Consider the following 18999-nt stretch of genomic DNA (forward strand, 5'->3'; position numbering starts at 1 on the left):
TTAAATATGTTATCGATAATCAGATCCATTTGCTGGATCGACACTAGATGTCCATGACTGCTGGTTGTTTAAAATGTGTGAATTATATTAAAAGTCATTTGGAAAGTGAGCTTTATGCACCAATGCTCTGCCTGTGCTCAGTACTTTATCTGGGGTCTGACCTGCACGTTTATTTTTAAGCAGCAATACAACAATATTTGTTTCCTATTTCATTGTTCTGCTAATCTCATTCCATGTTTGTTATTTTTTGTCACAGTTTGTTGATAGTTTGACAGATCTTTTCTCTACTAATCTTAGAATTCCTACCTGGTCAGCAAAATCTAAGCACTTTTCCAATGTACCTTCCTGATAACAGGTGGTCTGTGTTTCCTTTTCTAGATACAACATTGTGGGCAGGGATTATCGGCAATGTACAGCTGAGGGTTGGGATGGCAAAGTTCCATCCTGTGAACGTAGGTTTATATTTCCCTGTTTTAAAGTGACTAACTTGCTTTTTAGTGACAAATGATTGATCCACTTCCAATTAATTATTAATATTGTTGATTCACATCCAATATTTCTTCTTACATATTTTCAGGTTTTGAAAGAAATGGTAAATGAGATAGTTGAAGCATCGATTTTAATTTTCCAGAATTACCTTGATTTAGTGAACATTCCATTAGATTGGAAAATAGCAAAAGTAACTTTTTTTCAAAACAGAAGGGAGACAGAAAGTTTAAATACAATCCAGTTAGCCTAACATCTGTTAGGGTGAACAGTGGGAAGCTTTTTCCCAGGTTGGAGCTGATGAACACAAGGGATCACAAGTTCAAGGTGAGGGGGGCAAGGTTCAACACAGATGTCAGGGGGACGTGGAATGTACTGCCAAGCAAGGTGGTTGAGGCGGTCATGCTGGGATCGTTTAAGACTTATGTAGATAGCCACATGAACAGACTGGGAATAGAGGGATACAAACGAATGGTCTAGTTGGGCGCATGATTGGCGCAGCCTTGAAGGGCCTGTTCCTGTGCTGTATTGTTCTTTGTTCTTTGTCACTGGGGAAATGTGAAGGGCCGTTATTAAAGATGTTACAGCAGGACACTTTGAGAAATTTAAGACAAGCAGATTCAACATAGTTTTGTGAAAGGGAAATCTTGTTGAAGACAATGTTTGAAGTTGTTGCAGATTGAGAGGAATTGTTGCATTTGCCTGGCCATTTTCTTGAATAATGAATTCCAGACAGAACTTTCTGCATGACCCACTGGGGGAATGTTCTGATCGCACCAAAACCAATGGATCTTTGAGTGGCTTTGCCCCCCAGTGCAACAGGGCCATAACATTCCTCCCATGATATTGCGGACAAATTGGCTGCAGCTATGTATCTCCTTGTTAAATAATGCAATGAAAATAATGCAGGGTTCTAAGGAATGTGGAGGAACAGAGAGATCTTGGGGTTCATGTCAATAGATCTCTGAAGGTTGCCACTCAAGTGGATAGAACCGTGAAGAAGGCTTATAGTGTGTTAGCGTTTATTAACAGGGGGTTTGAGTTTAAGAGATGTTGGGTTATGCTGTAACTATACCGGACAGTGGTGAGACCACATTTGGAATATTGTGTTCATTTCTGGTCATCTCATTATAAGAAGAATTTTGGAAGCATTGGAGAGAGTGCAAAGGAGATTTACCAAGATGCTGCCTGGTTTGGAGAGTAGGTCTTATGAGGAAAGGTTCAGGGAGCTGGGGTTTTTCTCTTTGGAGCGGAGGAGGATGAGAGGTGACTTAATTAGAGGTTTATAAGATGATGAGAGGGATTGATAGAGTGGATGTGCAGAGACTATTTCCTTGGGTGGATGTAGCTGTTAATGGGGGCATAACTATAATGTTCATGGTGGGAGATGTAGGAGGGATGTCCGAGATAGATTCTTTACTCAAAGAGTGGTTGGGGTGTGGAATAGACTGCCTGCTGTGATAGTGGAGTCGGACACTTTAGGAACTTTCAAGTGGTTATTGATAGGCACATGGAGCACATCAGAATTATAGGGAGGGGATAGCTTGATCTTGGGATTGGGCTTAGCTCGGCACAGCATTGAGGGCCGAAGGGCCTGTACTGTGCTGTAATGTTCTGTGTTCTATATTCTAAAAAGCTGTTGAAGATTTTGGAATTTTGTATTAACCTTATCTATTCTTATTTTCCACGCAGCAATATATTGTGGTAATCCAGGGGAGATCCTGAATGGATATTACACTGCATCAAATAACACAGTTGGAAATAAAGTTACTTTTTATTGTAACATTGGGTAAGTATTCAGTATAGAAATTACTAAATAAGTTTGATGAAGGACTGAGTTATTTTAATGTTGTGATTTAGACATTTTCAGATAGTCGTCTCTCGTGTTTCAAATTTCTGATAACAGCTCCACATGTGAGTTCTGAATGAGAATTCCAATTTAGTGTTGAATTGACAATTTAAAGAAACATGTTGTACTGGTCAAGGTGAGAATTGTTGGTGTTTGGATTGGAAAATTAATGCAGAGCTGAAAATGCTGAATGTGTTAATGATGCATAGACCCATAACCTGGCCATGTGTCTGCTGGTTCCTCGGAATGCTTAAACTGAATTGAGAATCAGTTTGAAGGTGAGCTGGATGCAGTAATACTTTTGTGCAATGTACTTTATACAGAGCTTCAGCAGCTGTAATTTATTTTGTAACAACATAACTTGTATTTGATTCCTTCATAATTCTGCTAACCTCGTTTACTTTATTTTTTGAAGGTTTATTCCTATTTGGATAGATTTATTTCTCTATGAACCTTTAGAATTCTAATCTGGTCAGCACACTAACATTTTCCCAATTAACTTGCAAGTTAATGAAACAGTTGGTTTGTTTCTCTTTTTCTAGATACAAAATGGTGGGTAGAGATTATCGACAATGTACAACTGAAGGATGGGATGGTGAGGTTCCATCATGTGAATGTAAGTTATACTTCACTGTTTTATGATATGATTGACCTGTTTTCTTTACCAAATGATTGAACCACCAACAGTGATTTGTTACGTTGTTTTCATTCACAACCAGACTTTCCTCCCTACAGTATGTTGAAAATCTCTAGCTTGTAATTCCTATTTCTTGAAATGGGAGTAAAGAGTTACTCAATGTTTTGATTCACATTGCCCATTAAAGCAAATTAATGGCCTGTCTTAATGCTGCCGCATCTGGAACAAAGAGAACAATTCCTGGCTCCGTGAACACGACCTGGGGAAAAGTGAACTGGAAGTGCAAAGTTTCATTCTGGGGAGCAGTATGAAATGGGATTCAGGCCTGTTGCTTTGAGGGTGAGAGCGAGTGCGAGGTTGCTGGGTGCTGAGATGGGCTGGGCAAAAGACCTGTCTCCAAACTCCAGCACATTGTCAAAGTTTGAAAAAAATAATAAAACAAAGGACATGCCTCCAGTGCTCAGCACTCACTGCCCTTGTTCCCCCACACATAGCTCTTGCCCTGTCCATCCCAAGCAATGCTACCTCATCCCATCCATAACAATATGTGAAATTAGAAATGAGCACTCATCAGGTCATCTGCTCTCTCCAAAAGACTTCAATCTCCTATCTTCGCACCAATGGTAGGATTGCAGGAGGGAGTTGAGTTTTGGTGGCCAATGGGAAGTTTAGACGATGGTAGTTTGGTGAGATTGAGTTTGCAGCCAGCAGTAGTTTGGTCTATAGGAGATCCAGCAGGAGGAAGTGGAAGTAAAGGAACTGAGCTTTGGATGCTAATGATCCCTTCTCTTCCTCTTCGCTTCTCCTCTAAAGTTCCAACTTTATCTGTGCCCTACTGACCTCATTCTGTCCATGCAGCTAATACAAAATCATTGCCTTAATTTACATTTGAGTGAAAGTAACAGATGTTGGTAAGATGATGAAAACATGATGGAAGAATTAAAGCAGAAGGGTAAATAAAAGTTCTTTGAGATGGGGAAGAATCTTTGAAATCACTGGTTCACTTTTGAGTTCCATAACCCTTGAAAAGATGGACAATATTGAATTAGGAAACATGATTATATTTTATACCTGTGACATGCTTATATTCAAAGCTAATTACCCCTGCTGCTCCATGGCTTGTAGTCTCTCACCTTTTATTAAGTAGGTGAAGATTGATGCAGACCAATACAGAGTGCAGTTGGAGACAGAGGGGGAACTGTTGTTGGGAAGAATTGGAGAAGGTGCGGAAGTCTTGCATTTACGTTGGCAGAATTTAATAAATGAATTTCAATGTTGTGCTAATCTGACATTTAGGATAAAGACATTGCGGCTATTCAGCTTTGTGTGAAACACTGGGAATTGTTGTGGAAAAGAAAATTAGAGAATTTGGGATTTTGTCATATTACTATCTCTTCTCATTTTATTTTCTATGTAGTGATAACCTGTGGGAACCCTGGAGAGATTCTGTATGGATACTATAGGGCACCAAATAAAACAGTTGGAAATAAAGTTACTTTTTATTGTGACACTGGGTGAGTATTCAGTATATAAATGACTGAATTATTTTGTATTATACCATATTAGTTCAATGTTGTGATTGGGACAATTTATGATGACTGTCCAACTCTTACTCTACACATTCCTAATGACAATTGTCCATCTAAGCTTTAATTAAGCCTAATTTCTTCTTTGTCCTGCTAACAGTTTTGCAAAGAGATATGGATAACCTAAATTACTGGGCAAAGGTTTGGCAGATGCAGTATAATTTCATAAAATGTTTGATATTTGATTGTTTGATTTTTTTCAACTGTATGTTTTTGATTGTTTGATAGACTTTTCCACTATGCATCTTAGAATCATTATTGTGTCAGTAAACTGACTCCCCGGATTAACTTTCTGATGACTGATGGTGTCTTATTTTTCTTTCTCTAGGTATAAAATGCAGGGTAGAGACTATCGGGAGTGTACAGCTGAGGGTTGGGATGGTGAGGTTCCATCCTGTGAATGTAAGTTAGATTTCCTTTTTTTTAAAAGTAACCAACTTGTCTTCCTTGCTATGTTATAGTGTATTGTCTTGGAGTTCTTATTCACATCTAAGTTTTCTGCCCTGCGACATCCTCTCGCTTGGAGCTCTGTATTCAGGGAATGGGGGAGGAAGTGTTGAAGCAAGGAACTGAGTTTTGATGGGTAACTGACATTTAAGGAGGTGCTACTTTAGTGTAGTTCAAGCTGACATGAAATTGTAATATTGACCATGGGAAATCTAGGAAGTGAAACTGACAGGAAAAGGAAAAGTGAGGTCAATGCTCCATAATTAACTCTTGCTCATATTCCTTTCACTTCCTTTCCATTCTCACTTTATGCTCCAACAAGGACTGTATTTGTACCCGACTGAATGAGCTGTGTGAGTGCAGCACACATTGCTTTAATTTGCTGATCAAGGTGCAGTGAAATAAATAGTTTCAGCGGTGATGGAAAAACGTGGAGAATGATTTTATTGTTTGTGTCCTGGGTAGGGCAGATAATGCTTTGGAAAAAGAAATAAGCAGTCTTTGTGATGTATACGAGACTTGGAATCACTCCCTCACTTCCATGTTCCAGTTCCTCCTCATTAACAGCCCTTCAGGGTTGAGGATGATTTAATTCCTCTCTGGGTGAATGGGTTCAGAGGTGGCTGATGAGTCCTATATACAGGCTCCAGACTCTGCCACGTAAGGGATAGGTTGGACATTTGTGCACTCCCCTGATGCTTTGAATTGGCATCTGCATGTTGCAGTCAAGATCTCTCAGAGCCTTTGGTGCGTCCCCAAATGAAGCTTCCTCATTTTGCTGCTCACAAATCAGAGTCCAATAAATTGACGGCTGTGTTTGACTTCTTCAGGGATGTTTTGAGGCCATCCCTAAATTGTTTCTGTAGTCCTCCTGGGAGTCTCCTGTCATGACTGTGTTCCAAGTACAGTACTTTCTTCAAGAGTCCGGCATAAAGCATACAAATCATAAGTCCTGTCCAGCAGTGTTGGATTTGTGTGATTAGCATCTCGATTCTGGGCAAATTCTAATTCCCTCACAATAGAGGACAACATTTTATTAACCGTTTTGAAAATGTTAATGTACATTGCTACTCTCTGTAATTGTGTAATAGCTTATTATCTTCATGTTAAAGATCTGAATTCTATTGAGAGAGCTGTTGGAGATTATGGAATTTTGTAACATTTCTACTTTGCTTGTTTTTATTTTGTGTATAGTAATAAACTGTAATGATCCTGGAAAGATTCTGAATGGGTATTACATCGCACCAAATAATACATTTGGAAATAAAGTTACCTTTTATTGTGAGATTGGGTGAGTCTTCACTATGTAAATTACTGAATAATTTTGATGATGGAGTGTGCTATTTTAATGTATAATCACAAGGTTATTTGAGATGGCCTCCCTTGTTCTTCATATTTCTGATAACAGCTCTCAGTGAGAGTTCTGGGTGAGGCTTTCGATATATTGTTGAACTGGCAATTATTTAAAAAAAAGTCTTTATACTGATCATGGTCAGGGATGTTAGTGCTGGGTTTGGAATATTAATGGAAAGATGGAAATGTTAAATGTGTCACTGATGCCCTGTCCCATGTACAAAGACCCACATTGGATAACTGTGCCTGCTTCTGTTTCCAAATGGTATGTCGCAATTTGGCTCCAAAGTCAGCTGGACACAGCAATGCCTTATATGGAGTCTGACCATTATTGACCAGTATTAATTCTATTTGGTTCCAATTCATTTTTCATTGCCCTAGAGCCACCCTTGACTTTATTTGTTAATTGAGAAATTGACCATAATTTCTTACGCAAACTGCACCAATCCCCAATGAATGTTCAGGTTATTGATCCCAATGGTTTGCTTTTCTTTTTCTAGACACAAAATGGTGGGTCGAGATTCTCTGCAATGTACAACTGAGGGTTGGGACGGCGAGGTTCCATCCTGTGAACGTAAGTTAGGTTTTGCTCTTTCACAAAGTAACTGTCTTGTTTATCAGTATCAAATGATTGAGCCACGTTCAATGAATTGTCGAATAATGTTGGTTCAAATCCTAGTTTTCTTCCCTATAGAGTTTTGACATCTTCAAGCATTTTGTTTTGTTTTGGAATGGGCCAAACAAATTCATTGCTTTGATGTAACCTGATGTATTTAAAGAATCTAATGTGTGAGGCGAGAAATGACCATGCATCAAATCAATCCTGCTCCTTGCAGAAGTCTTTAATCTTCTGTCCTGGTGTAAATGGGAGTTTTGGAGTCAGAGGTTGCTTTATGGTGGATGGTGGATAGTTCAGGAGGTGCTGAGTTTTTTGGAGTTTTAGCTGACAGGAAGTAGCAATTTGGGCCACGGGAGATCAAGTATGTGGAATTGGAAGAAAATAGAAAAATACAATCAATGTTAATGATCCAAACTTAGATCAGGTTTGTTCACCCTCCTGTTCCTCTTCCACTTAGTTATAAATTCCAACTAGATCTGTCTCTGGATCATCTTAACATCATTATGTTAATACAGTATATAGGAAACTGTTGCTCTAATTTGCTGTTCAAATTGAGTGATGGTACTAGATATTCATGAGGTAATAAAACAAGATTTAAGATTTTATTGGGGTTGGTGCTAAAGTAGAGCAGATGATGCTGTGGAAGGGGAAATGATCATTTCTTCACTTTTTGGGTGGCAATGTGGCACAATAGTTAGCACTACTGCCTCACAGTGCCAGAGACCTAGGTACAATTCTGGCCTTGGTCACTCTCTGTGTGGAGTCTGCATGTTCTCCCTGTGCCTGTGTGGATTTCCTTCGGGTGCTCTGGTTTCCTCCAGTCCAAAGATGTGTGGGGTAGATTGATTACTCATGCCAAATTGACCCTAGTGTCAGGGTGATTAGCTGGGTAAATGTTTGGGATTGCAGGAATAGGTCTGGGTGAGATTGGTGGTTGGTACAGACACGATGGGCTGAATGGCCTCCTTCTGTACTGTAGGGATTCTATGATTCTATAATTCTGGGTTCCAACACCCTGAAAATAATGGACATCATTCCGTTAACCATTTTGATTATGTTTTGGAACTTGTGGGCTAATTGATGGACAGGACGGTGAGTGCAGTGCAGGACAAAGGGATGAGGCAGGAGGACCAAAATCAGGAAAACTACTCCCAATTCAGAGGTGGGTGGTGGAATGGTCTGAGCCAGGAATGCTACCTGGCGGTGGAGTGATGTCTATTTATCTCATTCATGAGTCACCTCAGACCAATTATCCCTGAACTCACCAGAATTTGAAGACTCAGTGATTCAGAGTCAGTCATGTGGTTCTTCTGTGCCTCCCAAAGACCACCCAGTAAACACTGCTGTCTGGGAGCAGGGGGAGGTCTATTGTTCTCAGGCACTTAGTGCTTGATTGAGGGACCTGGCATTACAAAGAGGGGAGATTGGTGGAGGGGGGGGTGGTGAGATTGGGGGACTGGAGAAATGTAATGCCGTGCTCCTGCCACTGATCTCCTGGGAACATTTCTGTGATTCCCAATCATCCAAAGATCCCACAGAACTCCTCCAGTTAGCGCATTACCAGTAGCAGTCGCTGCTCTTTTTGGTGTTCCTGGCAATTGAGAGCCGTCAACCTTTGATTAGACATCATCTGTCAGGGGCAGAATTTTCAGACCTGGGATGGGATCTCTGGCCAATCTTGGCCCAAGACAGCAAAGTCCCACCGAGGTCAACGGACCTTTGCATGGTTCGTGTCCTGCCCGCTACGATTCCTGTGGCGGGAGGGACAGAAAAATTCTGCCCCTGAAGTTTATAATAGCATAATTCTGAGAAATGAATCCCAAACTTGAGATAACCAGATAGTGTATTAGTATTTCATATTCTTGATAAATATCTGTGATTGACAATTAAAAACCTGATAGGAAATTTTAGGTACTTGTCCCATTTCTACTTTTTCTCATTTTATTTTCTGTATAGCAATAACCTGTGGAAATCCTGGGACAATCGTGAATGGATATTATAAGGCACAAAATTGGACAGTTGGAAATAAGGTTACCTTTTATTGTGACATTGGGTGAGTAGTCAGTACGTAAATCACTGAATCATTTTGGTGAGGGATTGTATTATTGTTGTAATTAAGATAATCCCAGGTGGTTACACGCTGGGTGGGATTTTCTGGCCGTACTTGCCCCAAAATCAGAAAATCCCATCCAAGGTCAGCGGAACTCTGCGTGGTCCCCCTCTGCTCAGTATGGTTCCCGGGCCGGGCAGGGCGGGAAGATTCCACCCTCCTCGCCTCTTCCACCCCAGGCTTCAATATCAGCTGCTGATTCAGAACAAAGTTCTTGTACAATCGAGGTGAGGGATGTTAGTGCTGAAATAGGAATATTAATGAAATATTCAATGTCTTTTCCGTGATAAAGTCCATTTGCTGGATGCCCAAGTCTGCTGGTTCTTTTTAAAATGATCTTAACAGTCATTTGGAAAGTGAACTTTATGCTCTCTACTTTATCTAGGGTCTGACCTGCGGGTTTATTTTTAAGCAGTAATACAACAGTATTTGATTCCTATTTCATTGTTCTGCTAAATTTCGTTCCTTGTATATTATTTTTGTCACAGTTTGATGGCAGCAACTCTAACTCCTTTTTTAAATAAACCTTCCTGACTCTGATTTGTGTTTCTTTTTCTAGATACAACATTGTGGGCAGGAATTATCGGGAATGTACAGCTGAGGGTTGGGATGGCGAAGTTCCATCCTGTGAACGTAAGTTTATGTTTTCCTGTTTTGTAAAGTGACTAACTTGATTTTTGTTGATAAATGATTGATCCATTATTAATGAATTGTTAATATTGTTGATTCACATCCAATATTACTCCCTAACAGTGTCAAAATGATATTTTGACATTTTCTAGCTTTGAGCTCCAACTTCTTCAAATGGGAGGAAACAGTAACTTGATGGTTTGATTCAACATTGCATGTTAAAGATTTAGAATGTGTGAAATAAGAGATTGTCATTCATCAAATCAATCCTGCTTCCTCCAAAAGATGTGGACCTTCTACATTAGCACTGACAGTGATGTTGAATCAAGGAGCTGAGATTTGTTGTGCAATATGAAGTCAAGGAGGTTCGAATTTGATGTAGTTTTAGTTGCTAGGAAGCACTTTGGGCCATGGGAGATCAAGGAGCTGTGAGCAGTGTCGCGAGTAAAGTTAACATGCAATTGATATGAATGATCCATTCTTAAATCATGCTCATATTACCTTTTCTTCCTCTCGCACTCTTGTTTAAAGATCCTACAATGTCCTTGCCTCACTGAATTGGTTATTTCAGTGCAGCCAGTAGGAAACTATTGTATTACTTTGCGCTTGAATGAAGGTAATAGATATTGATCAGGTGACAAGAACATGGTGGAGGATTTTAGTGACAGGATTGCTGATTTAGAGGACTGTATTTAATTAACCATTTGAATTATAGCCTTTAGTCTCAAACTTACTGTTGGGATTGGAGTATTCCCTAATTGTAACCACATGATAGGTGAGAGTATAAAAAAATAACTGGTGCTTGTGAGAAAGGTATGATGATAATCATGAGGCATTTTAATTTACATATAGAATTGAACAATCAGATGGGAAAAGTTGGTCTAAATCAGGAGTTTGTAGAATGTTTTTCAAATAGTTTCTTAGAATAGCATGTTCTGGAGCCAACCACAGTACAGGCTACATTTGAGCTGATATTGTGCATTGAGATAGGATTAATTAACATCCTCATCGTGAAGCCATCCAAAGTAGCAGTGATCATAATATGATTGAATTTTACTTCTGTCTGAGGGTGAGATGAGTATGTCTAAGACTAGCATTTTAACAAATGTAATGGCAGTTATGAAGGAATGAAAGGGATAGGTCAATAGAAGTTCTGTAGCAGGCATTTAAATGGATATTCAGAATACTCAGAATGGGCACATTCCAATGAAAAAGTAAAATTCCAAAGGATCCACCATCCATTGTTAACTAAAAAAGTAAACAACATTATTAAACTTCAAGAAAAAAACACTTAATTGTGCAAAGATGGTAATCCGATTGGAATGTATACAAAGAACATCAAAGAATGCCAAAATGATTAATAAGGGGGGAAGATTACAGTCGGAAAGAAAGCCAGCTTGTAACATTAAAATGGTTAGTTAGAGTTTTCATAGAGAGTTAAAGAAGAGAATGATTACCAAAGTGCATCTAAGGAACTGATAATGGAAAGTAAGGAGCTGGCAGGTGAATTAAGCAGATATTTTGCATTGACCTCTTATATAGAGGGGAAACACGAAGCCCTGGAAATGGCTGTAAATCAAGAAATGGAAGAGAATGAGGAACCGAGGTAAATTACAATCACCAGGGAAATGTTATTGAGCAAATTGTTGGGATGGCAAGGGAAGATTTTATTAGATTGCTAGATAGCAAATGTATCTCTTTTATTCACAATGCTGGGGAGACAGTAGAAAGCAGGAAATTACAGGAGAGCTAGCTTAACAATTGTCGTAGGGAAATTGCTAGAAGCCATTATTAAAGATGTTATTGTAAGGCACTAAGAAAAATTCAGCCGTACAGATCTGACACGACATTGAGCAAGGAAAGTCATTTTTAGCACATTTATTGGAGTTCTTTGAAGGAGTCAAGTGCTGCAAATAAACTGATGTCATGTACTTAGCTTATCAAATACCTTCTGAAAAACTACCACATCAAAGGTTATTGTGGAAAATAAAAACTCATGGGGTAGGGGCTAACAAATTGGCATGGATAGAAGATTGGCTAGCTAACTGAAAACAGATTTAGCAGAAATTGATCGTTTTCTGATTGGCAGGATGTGATGAGTGGTGTGTCACAGAGATAAGTTCTGGGGTCTCAGAACTAATATAAATGACCTGGACTGAAGGTATAGAACAAGAAGAATCCCTGCAACGCAGATGGAGGCCATTCAGCCCATTGAGTCTGCACTGACTCTATTACCCAGGCCCTCTCCATTGCCCTATCCCCATAATCCCACATATTAACCATGGCTAATCCATCTAACTCACACATCTTGAGACACTAAAGGACAATTTAACATGGCCAATCAACCTAACTGGCATAGCTTTGGACTGTGGGAGGAAACCAGAGCACCCAGAGGGAACTCATACAGACACAGGGAGGACGTGCAAATACCACACAGATAGTCAACTAAGACTGAAATTGAACCCAGGTCCCTGGTACTGTGAGTCAGCAGTGGCCCTACTTAGATGGCATGGTGGCGCTACTTGGGTGGCATGGTGGTACAGTGGTTAGCACTAAGCCACCATGCCACTTGCCTCCCAGGGCAAGTGACCAGAGATTGATTCCGACTTTGGGCAACTGACTGTGTGGAGTTTGCACGCTCTCCCTGTATCTGCATGGGTTTCCTCTGGATGCTCTGGTTTCCTCCCACAGTCCAAAGATGGGCAGGTTAGGTGGATTGGCCATGCGGAATTTCGTATTAGCATCCAAAGATATGTAGGTTAGGGGGACTAGCGAGGTACATGTGTGGGGTTACGAGGATGGATGGGTAAGAGGCTCTTTCAGAAAGTCGGTGCAGGCTGGATGAGCCAAATGGCCTCCTGTGGTATAGGGATTCTATGACTCTACAGCTTCTGTTCTACTTGAATAATGGACACACCTGTGGAGCCAAGTGCCCTATGTATGAATGTTTGTACGTTCATATGTAGTTTTCTCCTCCATGTCTTCTAGTCTCTCGCCACTTGGTAAGTAGATGAATATTAGTTGTGATGATTTTAGTTTGCTGGTGGAGTATGACGTTGGTTAATGCAGAGTACTGGTGAAGACAGCGTTGTGTGAGGTGTTGCAGATTGAGAAAAAATCTTGCATTTGTGTTGCCATTTTTTTAAATAACGGATTCCAGATATCTGGGGTGGAAATTTCCAGCAGCCCTGCTGTGGAATGTTGTGGTCTCACCGAAGCCTTGGTGCATTTTCTAGCCTGGCCCCAACCGTAATTAGGTCGTCAAATTCTTCCCTTGATAGTGTGAAGAATTTAGTTGTGCCTATTTATCTTCATGTTAAATATTGCAATGTAAAACCTGTTGGTGTTTTTGGAATTTTGAAATAATCTTATTTTCTCTGTGTAGCGATAAACTGTGGTCACCCGGGGGAGATTCTGAATGGATATTATACTGCACCAAATCAAACAGTTGGAAATAGAGTTACTTTTTATTGTGAACTTGGGTGAGTATTCACTATATAAACGACTAAATAATTCTGGTGAAGGACTGGATTAATGTTATGATTAAGATAATTTCAGATGACTGTCTCTCGTGTTTCTAATTTCTGATGGTAGTACTACATGTGAGTTCTGAATGAGAATCCCCATTTGGTGTTGAATTGACAATTTTTTAAAAAAATCTTTGTACTGGTCAAGGTGAGAATTGTTGGTGTTTGAATTGGAAAATTAATGCAGTGCTGAAAATGCTGAATGTGTTAATGATCCATAGACCCATATTCTGAAATCAACACTGGCCATGTGTTTGCTGGTTCCTCAGAATGCTTAAACTGTATTGCCAATCAGTTTGAAGGTGAGATGGATGCAGCAATATTTCTCTAGTGCAATGTACTTTATACAGGGTCTCACCAGCACTAATTTATTTCACAACACAACAACATTTGATTCTTCATGATGCTGCTAACCTTGTCCCACCCTTTGTATTTTTTAAAGTTTATTCCTATTTGGATAGATTTATTTCTCTATGAATCTTTAGAATTCTAATCTGGTCTGCGCAGTAACACTTTCCCAATGAACTTGCAGGTTGCTAATACAGGTGGTTTGCTTTTTTTCTAGGTTCAAAATTGTGGGTAGAGGTTATCGGCAATGTACAACTGAGGGATGGGATGGTGAGGTTCCATCTTGTGAGCGTAAGTTATATTTCTTTGTTTTACAATGCAACTGAACCGCTTTTCTTTATCAAATGATTCAGCTACCAGCAATGATTTGTTTTGTAGTGTTCGTTGAGATCCAAATTTTCTTCCCTATGGTATTTTGACATCTAGCTTGGAATTTCAATTTCTTAGAATGGGAATCATCAAATCAGCCTTGCTCCTTCAGAAGATTTTAATCTTCTACCTTAGCACCAATAATAATGTTGGAAGATGGAGCTGAGTTTTGGTGGGTAATGGGATGTTTTGGTGAACAGGAGTTTGCAGGCATTTTTAGTTTGGTCCACAGGAGATATAGGAGGAAATGGGAAGTAAAGGAACAGTGCAATAGATGTTAATGATCATATTTACTGCTCTTTCTCTTCTCTTCTCCTCTAAATATCCTATTTTGTCTGTGCCCCACTGTGTTAATTCTGCCCGGCAGCTAATACAAAACAATTGCGATAATATACACTTCAGTGCAAGTAATAGATATTGATAAGATGACAAAAACATGGTGGGAGACTTTGGTGGTGGAATGCTAAGATATGGCAGATAATGCCCTGGAAGGGTAAATAAACAATCTTTGAGTTGGATAAGAAACTTTAAGGACACTTGTTCACTTTGAGTTCCAACATCCTTGAAAATATGGTCAATATTGAATTCAGAATTTTGGTTATATTTTGTTTCTTTGCATTAGTTTTCAGTAACTTACTTGCATTCAAAGCTAATTATCTCTACTCTTCCACTGGCTCCCAGTCTCTCATCATTTACTAAGTAGGTGAAGGTTGATGCAGATCAACACAGAGTGCAGTTGAAGAGAGAGAGGGAACTTGTTTTATTTGGGAATGCAGAAAGTTCTTGTATTTTGTTAATAAAGCTTTAATAATAGACTTCAAAGATGGGCAAAAATGCTGTGGCTGTTCATTTTCATGCTAAACACTGAAAAATTCTTGGAAAATTTATGACTTGGTCACAATTCTAACTCTTAAATTTTATTTCTGTTTAGCAATAATGTGTGGTAATCCTGGAAAGATTCAGAATGGGTATTATAAAGCACCAAATAAACAAATTGGGAACAAAGTTATTTTTTACTGTGACATTGGGTGAGTATTTAATATGGAAATTAATGAATAATTTTGGTGAAGGAGTATGTTATTTTAATGTTGTGATTGGGATAATTTGATATGACTGCCTGCTCTCATCCTTTAACATCTAATTGAATCTGGTTCCTTCATTGTTCTGCTAACTTTAATTTGCAAAGTGATATTAGTTAGTTTAACTGACTGGAGAGAGATTTTGCAGATGGAGTACAATTTGGGAAAATATTTGATTTTTTGATTTCTTGGGTTTTTTTTGGTAGTTTGATGTTTCTTTCTCAGTGTATTTTAGCATCCCTACTGGGTCTGTACGTTGAGTTCTCTAATGAATCTTCAAAATGACTGGTGTCTTGTTTTTCTTTCTCTAGATATAAAATACAGGGTAGAGACTATCGGGAATGTACAGCTGAGGGTTGGGTTGGTGAGGTTCCATCCTGTGAACGTAAGTTACATTTCCTTATTTTACAATGTGACTGAACTGCTTTTCTTTATCAAATGATTGAGCTACCAGCAATGATTTGTTTTGTGGTGTTTGAGGTCCAAATTTTCTTCCCTATGGTATTTTGACATCTTCTAGCTTGGAGTTCTAATTTCTTAGAATGGGAATCATCAAATCAGCCTTGCTCCTCCAGAAGATTTTAATCTTCTACCTTAGCACCAATAATAGTGTTGGAAGATGGAGCTGAGTTTTGGTGGGTAATGGGATGTTTCGGTGAGCTTGAGTCTGCAGGCATTTTTAGTTTGGTCCACAGGAGATTTAGGAGGAAATGGAAAGTAAAGGAACAGTGCAATAGATGTAAAGTGACCAACTTGCCTTTCTTGCCAAATGATAACGTCCCTATCAGTGTACTGCCTTGGAGTTCTGATTCACAACCATGTCTTCTTCCCTGCATTTCAACATTTTCTAATTTGGAATTCAGTCCTCATGGAATGAGCGAGCAAACAGCCTTTCAATGCTTTGATTTAACATTGCATAGTAAACGAAAACCATTTATGAAATGGGAAATGGTCATTTATGAGATAATGCTTTGGAAGCAGAAATAAATGATCTTTATGATGACTTGGAATCACACCCTCACTTCTATGTTCTGGCTTCTGCTCCTTAGCAGTCCATCAGGAACTGGCTGAATGGGATGTGCGATGTCTGATAAATCCAATATTCAATCTGCAGATTCTGCCACATGTGGGAGAGAGCATCAAAGATATGAGTTGTTGAGAGGTTTCTGCATTCTCCATGAAGCCTCAATTTGGCCTCTCTGTGCTCTCGATGATATTCCTCAATGTCTCCAGTATATCCCCAAATGAACATTCCTCATTTTGATTGATCACAAACCATGAACTTCCATAAGTCAATGGGTGTGTTTGACTTCTTCTTCAGGGATGTTTTGAGGCAATCCCTAAAGTGTGTTTGTATTCCTCCTGGGACTATCCTACTGTGACAGCGTTCCGAGTAGAATAGTTTTTCAAGAGTCTGGTATCAGCCATACAAAGCACATGTCAGGTCCAGCAGAGCTGGATTTGTGTGATTAGCACCTCAATACTGAGCAAGTTCTAACTCCCTCGCAATAGAGGACAACATTTTATTAACCATTTTGAAACTTGTCTTCCAAAGTTAAGCTAACTTGAGATTCTCTACAATTGTGTTGTAGCTTATTATCTTCATGTTAAAGACCTGAATTGCAATGACAGAACTGTTGGAGACTTTGGAATTTTTAATTTTGTAGTTTCAACCTTTTCGTTTCATTTTCTGCACAGCATTAAACTGTGGTGATCCAGGGGAGATTCTGAATGGATATTATAATATCACACCAAATAAGACATTTGGAAATGAAGTTATCTTTTATTGTAATGATGGGTGAGTCTTCACTATGTAAATTACTGAGCAGTGTTGATGAACAATTGTGCTATTTTAATATTTATTCACAAGAGAATTGATATAAGTAAATCTCTTGTTCTTCATATCTCTGATAGCAGCTCTCAGTGTGAACTCTGGATAAGGTTTCCAATTCAGTATTGAACTGACAATTTTTAAAAAAGTCTTTATACTGATCATGGTCAGGAATGTTAGTGGGTTTGGAATATTAATGGAAAGATGGAAATGTTAAATGTGTCACTGATGCCTTGAACCATGTATAACAATCAACACTTACCAGCTGTACCTGCTGCTCCTTCAAAACGTTCAATTTATATGATAATTTCTTAGCAAACTATACCAGCTTACCAATTGATGTGGTTTAATTTCCTTTATCTAGATACAAAATGGTGGGTAGAAATTACCTGCAATGTACAGCTGAGGGATGGGATGGTGAGGCTCCATCTTGTGAATGTAAGTTATGTTCCCCTGTTTTGCAATCTGACAGTCTTGCTTGTTTGTACCAAATGACTGAGCCACTTTCAATCAATTGTCATGTAATGTTGGTTCACACCAACTTTCCTCCCCAACAGTATTTTGACATTCTCAAGCACAGGGTTCTGTTGTTTTATTTTAGAATGGGTTCAAAAATTCCTCTTGATTTATTTGACACTATGGCTGGGATTCTCTGATCTGATTCACCCGCCACCACTGCCAGTGAGATCGGAGAATTTGGCGCTCAGATAAAACTCCATTCATTGCAGCGGGACTGGAGAACTCCAGTCACAGGCGAGGTTGGAGAATTCCAGCCTTGTATTTAAGGAACCTATTGTGAGATGAAAAAGTGATCATTCATCAAATCAAACATGCTCCTTCTAGACAAATTTAGTTACCTCATGCAAATGATAATGTTGGAGTAAAAAGTTGCATTTTGATGGATGTTGGGAAGTCTGGAAGGTGCTACTTTTGGTGCAGTTGTAGCTGAGGAAAAGTTGCACCATGGGCCATGGAAGGTCGATGAGGTAGATGTGGGAAATGAAGAAAATAAAAGTCAATGCTCATGATTGATGTTTCAAACAGGCTCATGCCCCTCTGTACCTCTTCCATTTTTGTTCCAAGTCGCAACTAGACTAGTCTGTGTCCCACTGATTTAATTGTGTGAATGCAACTCATAGGAAACCGTTGCATTAGTTTGTTGCTCAAACTCGAATGAACGTTATAGATATTCGTGAACTAACAAAGTAGGCTGGAAGATTCTAATAGGAATAATGCTGAAGTGGGGCAGATAATGCTGTGGAACTGGAAATGGTCATTTCTTCATTTTTCAATTCCCACACCATGAACGTAAGGAGCATATTGATTATGTTTTGGACCTTGTACACTCCTTTTAGTATTGTATTTACATGGACATCTAAATGCCTATGCTTCTGCACTACTCCTACTCTTCCATCATTTAGAAAGTAGATAGGTACTTGACATTGGCCTCTGTTTAATGAAGTCATCTGGATGAGTTTGATGGTGGGTGGTGTTGGTGACAGAAGAATGGAACGGGAAGACCAGCATCGGGAAATCTATCCCCAGTTAAGTAGGGGTTGGGGTGGGGGTGGGGGGAGAAGATCGCAGAATGGGCCTTTCATTGGAATGCCACCTGCCAGTGGTAGGATGGCTTTTAGGGTCACTAATAAGCTACCTGAGAACAATTATTCCTGAACTCAGCTGGATTTAGAGGTGACTCACAGGTTTAAGAGGAGTCACATAGCCTTCATGTGCCTCCCAAAGGCCACCAGCACACACTGTCAGATTATCTTATTGTCTGACTGTGAGGCATCTGTTCCTGTCACCCACTCAGTGTCTGATGAAGTGCCCTGCATTGAGAAGGAGTAGCTGAAACCCAATGCCCCTCTCTTGCCACTAACCCTCTGACCACTGTCATGTACCCCTTCCGGCAAATACCACCCCTCAGCCCTGTCCAGGAATCCAGCTGGGATTCTTGGGCTGGGTGTCGGAGCATTACCAGCAGTAGCCACTGCTGTTGGTGGCATTTCTGGAATGGAGAATTGCTGGCCTTTTGTCAGAAGCTGTCAAGGTTGTTATTTTCAGCCACCTAAAGGCTTGATGTATGGAAGGTCCCAAGCTGGCCAGTGATGTGGCTGAGGGCACTTAA

General features: G+C 39.6%; 1 protein-coding gene across 1 annotated transcript in view; it reads left to right on the forward strand.

The window, feature by feature from the left end:
• Positions 1 to 18999, forward strand: part of LOC145356763 (sushi, von Willebrand factor type A, EGF and pentraxin domain-containing protein 1-like) — a 52682-nt gene that overhangs the window by 16107 nt on the left and 17576 nt on the right. Inside the window, exons 11-25 of the mRNA XM_080209631.1 lie at positions 379 to 452; positions 2179 to 2275; positions 2878 to 2951; positions 4390 to 4486; positions 4887 to 4960; positions 6200 to 6296; positions 6859 to 6932; positions 8934 to 9030; positions 9647 to 9720; positions 13103 to 13199; positions 13810 to 13883; positions 14893 to 14989; positions 15352 to 15425; positions 16739 to 16838; positions 17236 to 17309. Coding sequence (XP_080065757.1) covers positions 379 to 452; positions 2179 to 2275; positions 2878 to 2951; positions 4390 to 4486; positions 4887 to 4960; positions 6200 to 6296; positions 6859 to 6932; positions 8934 to 9030; positions 9647 to 9720; positions 13103 to 13199; positions 13810 to 13883; positions 14893 to 14989; positions 15352 to 15425; positions 16739 to 16838; positions 17236 to 17309 — 1274 coding nt within the window. The remainder of the gene's footprint in view (positions 1 to 378; positions 453 to 2178; positions 2276 to 2877; positions 2952 to 4389; positions 4487 to 4886; positions 4961 to 6199; positions 6297 to 6858; positions 6933 to 8933; positions 9031 to 9646; positions 9721 to 13102; positions 13200 to 13809; positions 13884 to 14892; positions 14990 to 15351; positions 15426 to 16738; positions 16839 to 17235; positions 17310 to 18999) is intronic.

The sequence above is a fragment of the Carcharhinus amblyrhynchos genome, chromosome 22, assembly GCF_965287045.1.
Source record: "Carcharhinus amblyrhynchos chromosome 22, sCarAmb.v2.hapA, whole genome shotgun sequence".
NCBI classification, from domain to species: domain Eukaryota; kingdom Metazoa; phylum Chordata; class Chondrichthyes; order Carcharhiniformes; family Carcharhinidae; genus Carcharhinus; species Carcharhinus amblyrhynchos.